Genomic DNA, 5946 nt, shown 5'->3' with positions numbered 1-5946 from the left:
ATTCCTGCCCCGCCCCTCCCCCTCTGGCCAGCCGGGCTCCCCTGGGACCCTGGCATCCACAATCCCAATCTTTTCCTTCTTTTTCCCAGGATCCAGAAGTCCTGGTTCCTAGGAAAGGGGGTTTGATGTTGGAGGGGAGGAGGCTGGGAGTACCTGGGTACTAGGCAGGCTGGAGCAAGCCCCCTCCCCCCGTGGAAACACTGGAGGCTGATTTGCATATAACTTGACTATTCATTTCTTCTCTGCTTTGGAGACAAGATAGTCAGAAAAGCAGCATAAAGGATTAGATTAGATTACAGAAGGAAGAACTTTCAAGATAGGAGGAGCATGCGGCTCAGGGACAGAAAATTGAAGTGTGGGATGTCTGTAGACTCTAGGAGTCTTTTTTAGGGAGAAAAGGGAACCTTTAACCTGGATGCAGGGGGATGGCTGAGATGACTGTCTCTTATTTGGGGGTTGAGTGGGTAGAGGTGGGACTCTAATGGGAAATAGGTTAGTGTGGAATTCATCAGAGTAAAGAAAGGGGTGTTTTGGGGGCCAGAGGTAGAGTGGTGGGGGTGATGGGGCCACCAGTGGGGAGACTGGGGCAGACTGAGGCCAGAGACAGTGGGGCACGTATGTAGCTTGAAGTGGGAAGATGGGTGGGCAGACCTGTGGGTAGGTTGTCTATAGGATGGAACTGTACTCTTCTGGGGTTTGGTGGAGGGCGGGGCCCTCTGAGGTCTCCTTGGCCTGGGGTCTCTGTGAGTCTCTGTGTCTCTGTCTCACTTACCCTTCGTCTCTCAAAGCAGCCCTTGTGTGTTGGTGTTTGCGGAGCTGCCACACGTGGGGGCCAGGCTAGGGCAGGGGGGTGGGAGGGGGCAAGACCGTGGTTTCCCGGCTCCTGGACTCAAAGGGCCTTTTCTCTGCCTGCCCACCCCACCTCACCCGCCCCACCCAGCTCTGCTCTCCTGATCACTCTGGCCCCTGCCCTGCCCCACACTTCTATGAGGGTTTTCCTGGAACTTTCTTTGGGATTTTTCCAATCAAGCTGATGGAGTGAGAAGTATGTGTATTGGGGAGCAAGTGAGGAAGAGGCGACCTCTGTCTTCTCAGGAGTTTGAACCCTCAGAAGCCGAGTTCTAGGGGGATAGGGCCCGGGCCTTGAATCTTTGGAGCACTGTGTGATCTTTTAGGACAGCGGTCCCCAACCTTTTTGGTACCAGGGACCAGTTTCGTGGAAGACAATTTTTCCACGGACGTGGGGCGGGGGTGGCTGGGGAGGTTCAGGCGGTAATGTGAGCGATGGTTCAGGTGGTAATGCAATCGATGGGGAGCGGCAGATGAAGCTTCACTTGCTCGCCTGCCGCTCACCTTATGCTGTGCAGCCGGGGGGGGGGGGGGGGGGTGCGGGCACGGTCGAAGTTCCAGGTGTGGGGAGCTTGCCCGGGTTTTGGGCAAAGGACCCTGATGGGATCCACAGATGTGTGGCTCCAGGCCCTGGACCTGCTCCGGCTCTGCGTGGCAGCTTCAGGCTCCCCACCCGCCCCTGCACCCCAGCCCATCTCCCAAGCCAGGGACACCAGCTCCTGGGGTGGCCCTTTCTTGTATCTCCTTCCTCTGCATGGTCAGAGGTGTCCCCACCTCCCCAAACACAGGAACCTCAGCAGCTTGCAGTCCCCTCCCCACAGAGCTGCCTCTCTGTTCCCTCCCTCATGGCCCCCCTGCACCTCCCGTGCCCAGGATGATCGTTAGCCCAGATGTTGTTTATGCTGGAGACATGGGCCCGAGGCCAGAGACTCAGAGACCAAGAGACACGGAAAGGGAGGAAGAGAGGGAGAAAGGAAAAGTTGGGTAGAGTGTGAGGGAAACGGAGGAAGACAGAAGAGCCGGGGAGAGAGAAAGACCCACAGATACAGAGACAGGTACAGAGTAAGCGTGACAGAGCTAGAGTAAAGGGAAGGCAGAGTTAGGACGGAGGGGTTAAGAGAGAATAGAGAGAGATTCATAGGCTGAAAGACGGAGATAGGGAGGGAGTGACAGAGACAGAGGCTGGGAGGCGGGGACAGTGGTGGGCACGGAGCTGAATACTGGCTCAGCGCTGCCCTTTTCCAGGTGACTTTCGTTTTCCATCCATTCAGGCCCCGTTCAGGAGCAAGTAAGGGAGAGGTGACTTTTATCTTCCAAGGAGTTTGAGCCCCAGGAAGCTGAGCTCTAGACCTCAAATGTCCCCTTTGTGGGCCCTCCTGAGAGTGTGTCCCTTCCCCTGACCCTCGTGGACTCTCCCAGGTGCAGCCCCTGTGGACGTGCTGCGGGCCCTGAGGTTCCCCTCCCTCCCTGACGGTGTCCGGAGGGCGAGAGGCATTTGTCCAGCTGATGTGGCTTACCGAGTGTCTCGACCTGCCCAGCTCAGTGCACCCACCCGCCAGCTCTTCCCAGGTATGGGTGACACGCTGGAGGAGGGAAAGTTGGCGGAGGTCACGGGGCAGGGTCTGGGATCAGACACGAGAAGGGAAGGGGTTAATGTCTCGCTTTGCCTCTCATTCCACCTGTGTGTGTCTCTCGGGTACCAGGAGGCTTTCCCAAAGACTTCTCTCTACTGACTGCTGTCCGGACCCGCCCTGGCCTCCAGGCTCCCCTCCTGACTGTCTATAGTGCCCAGGGCGTCCGACAACTGGGCCTGGAGCTCGGCCAACCTGTCCGCTTCCTGTACGAGGACCAGACTGGACGGCCTCAACCTCCTGCTCAGCCCGTCTTCAGAGGCCTCAGCCTAGCAGATGGCAAGTAAGTCAGTTTGCTCCTCTGGCCTGTCTGGCCTACCCTTTCAGGAGCTCCCCTCTGGCCCCTGCCCGCAGAGCCCCCATGCCCTAATCTAGGAAACCCTGCCGACCCTGTGGGCCACCACTCACTTACCCACTGCCCAAACTTCTGCCTAGTCACTTCTAGCCCAGAGTTTGGGCTTTAGAGTTTAAATCCTTGCAAGTAGGACTAGCTTGTACCTTGGGCAAGTTCCTTGACTTTTTTGAGCCTCGGTTTCTATGTCTGAAAAATAGGGATAATAGAATTGTGAGAATCAAATGAGAAAGTAATGGGATGGTGCCTGGTGTATTGTACGCCCTCGGTACATGGTAGTTAACTGTGGTTACTACTATTGTTATCATTGACTTGTCAACTCTTCCATCAAGGGGTGCTCAGCCCTCTTGACTTTCCCCCCTTCAGTCAGTTGCTTGAACCTCCCGCCTCCCTGTCCCTATGACCAGATGGCACCGTGTGGCTGTGGCCGTGAAGGGCCAGTCGGTCACCCTCATAATTGATTGCAAGAAGCGAGTCACCCGGCCCCTCCCCCGAAGTGCTCATCCAGTATTGGACACCCGAGGCGTGATCATCTTCGGTGCTCAGATCCTGGATGAAGAAGTCTTTGAGGTAACCAGAGCAGCCAGAGAGAGGAGTGACTTCTGGTCCTATGCCTTGTATCCACTCCCCTTCTCACCTCAGTACTCTGTCTTCCTATGTCCTTCACTTTTCCTTTCATAAATTTATATTTCCATTTCCTATCTTCAGGGCTAATTTTTTTTTTTCTGTAGGAGAGTTAGGTGCCCACTTATGTGGCAGGACTGTCCACAGTCACTTACTCTGTCACTCGGTTTTCGTTAGTCCACCCATCCATCCATCCCTTCAAAGGATCTGTCGGCAGATCTATTCACATCTATTCACCCATGCATCCATTCACACACTTACCCACCTACTCAAGCATTCAGTCTTGTATTCTCCCACCTGCCCATTCTTCCCCTGCTCAGTCACTCCCTCCTTTAAATCACCCATCTATTCAGCTATCCTTCCGTCCATCCATCCTCTTTAACCCATCCATCCACCTATTCACTCATCCATCCACTCACCCACCCCGTCTACCCATGCATAGGATACATGCATGCATCTAGCAACTCATGTACCCACCACACTCTCCACCCTACCATTTCTTCACTTCATCCATCTACCTACAAACTGTTTGTATCTACCCTGCACCTCCCATTTATTTATCCACCAGTCCACCCACACATGCATTCACCATCCATCAACGCTTCCGTTCAGTCAAGTGTTCGAGCCCTCATTCACCCACCCACCCACCCACCCATCTATCCATCCACCCATCCATCTGTCCATTCACCCACCCAGCCAGTCAACATTTTCTGAATACCTGCTGGCCCAACACTAAGGGGGAACACAAAAGAATAATATCAGATCTCTATCATCCCAAGGAACTACCAGTTCCACTGTGGAGATGAGACAGTATCCCCAAACTAGAATACAATGCAGGGTGTGCTTATCGCCACATGTGGGCACAAATAAATGCCACTGGAAATCAGAACTGTCTTCCCCCCATTTCCAGAGATCCTGAGACTTCTCATCGTCACTGTCATTGGAAGGTCAAAGCAACTAAGGTTGGGCCACTGTCTCCAGAAGCCCTTGTGAACAGGCTCATGCATGGCCACATGGGCAGGGTGTAGGTCAAGAGTTGAACTTACAGTTGGAAGGTTTGAATTCTAGTCCTGATTCTACCACTTCGAGTGACCTTGGGCCAGTCATCGTCTCTTTGAACTTTTACGAATGGAATGTGCTTGGAAAATAGGCATAAAGATCCTTGTCCTACTGACTTCAATCCTTGTCCAGCTGTCCAGTTGTTGTGAAGGTTCAATGGGATTATGAATGAGAAGGTCCTTTGAAAACTGAAAAGAACTGTGCACATGGGAGGGCTGGTAATGACCTTCTCCATTATATAGTCTTATCTCGGATTGACCTCCGACCCCGTGTCCCAGACTCTACCCTGTGTCTCTTGGAAGCCCACTCTGCCTCCCTCCATTGGTGTCCCTTCCTCTTGTCTTTGTAGGGTGATGTTCAGGAGCTTGCCATCGTCCCGGGGGTGCAAGCTGCCTATGAATCCTGCGAACAGAAGGAGCTGGAGTGCGAGGGGGGTTGGAGGGAGAGACCTCAGAGACAACAGTCTCACAGAGCCCAGAGATCTCCGAAGCAGCAACCACCAAGACTTCATAGGTCACAAAACCAGGAACCCCAGCGACAGGTGAGGGAGCTGGGTGAACCCCAAACTGCAGCACATCCCAGGGAGGGAAGACACCCTCACATCTCCCCAGCGGAATTCCCCCAGTGTCCCAGAGCTCCCCATCCTATTTTGGGCTCCTGTTCTCCCCTCCCTTGTGCCCCTCCCCAGCTGTACCCTCTATTCCCATCACACCCCCCCCACCCCCAGTCCTCATTCATCAATCTTTTTATTTTCATTTAAAAATAAAAAGTCGTCATGAAGAATTCGTGGCTGGGAGCCGTGTCCCCTCCTTGTGTCTCCTCCTCTGCTAGTCTTCCTGGAACTGTGCCCTTGGGCTTTCCATCCCTTCCTCGAATTAAGAGATTGCGAGACCATGGAGGGTGGGGGTGAGAGCTGGGGACAGAGGATGGGAGAGCAGAGGAGGGGAGAGACAGAAACAGGGAGAAAGTTGAAATCCTAAGACCAGGAGGGGAAGAGGGGAAGGAGTAGGAGGTAGAGTAGGTCTGTGCAAGTGTGGATATGGGGGCCCTCTCTCTGGCCCCCTGCACGGGGAGGTGCAGGATAAGGGACTGTGGGGGGAAGGGAAGGGAGGGTATGAATTGGGTGGAGTCTTGACAGTGACAGGGGTCAGTGGTCTGAAGATTGGAGGGTCAATCTCTTAATCGTGTCTGCTTCTGTCCCACGTGTGGGACCCACCCCCCTTTCCCACCACCCCTTCTCTCTCCTGACTCCCACCCCTCCTTTCATCCCCAACTCCCATGCCACCTCCTCACCTGCCTGCCCCTGCTTCCCACCTATTCCCACCGCCCCTTCCCTAACCCCAGTCCATTGAGTCTCTCTACTATGACTACGAGCCCCCCTATTACGACGTGATGACTACGGTGACCACCCCTGATTATCAGGTAAACTTG

The 5946-nt window shown here is 54.3% G+C and overlaps 1 protein-coding gene across 3 annotated transcripts in view; it reads left to right on the top strand.

Moving 5' to 3' along the window:
* Positions 1–5946, top strand: part of COL11A2 (collagen type XI alpha 2 chain) — a 27887-nt gene that overhangs the window by 688 nt on the left and 21253 nt on the right. For 2 of the 3 annotated variants that reach the window (XM_007460815.1, XM_007460814.1), the window contains exons 2-5: positions 2269–2418; positions 2553–2763; positions 3240–3402; positions 4865–5056. In XM_007460815.1, the coding sequence (XP_007460877.1) occupies positions 2269–2418; positions 2553–2763; positions 3240–3402; positions 4865–5056 (716 nt within the window). Of the gene's footprint in view, positions 1–2268; positions 2419–2552; positions 2764–3239; positions 3403–4864; positions 5057–5859; positions 5938–5946 lie in introns of all 3 variants that reach the window. The other variant, XM_007460813.1, reaches the window with a different exon arrangement.

The sequence above is a fragment of the Lipotes vexillifer genome, unplaced genomic scaffold (genome assembly GCF_000442215.2).
Source record: "Lipotes vexillifer unplaced genomic scaffold, Lipotes_vexillifer_v1.1 scaffold921, whole genome shotgun sequence".
Lineage (NCBI taxonomy): Eukaryota > Metazoa > Chordata > Mammalia > Artiodactyla > Lipotidae > Lipotes > Lipotes vexillifer.
This window is presented reverse-complemented; position numbering and strand designations above follow the sequence as displayed.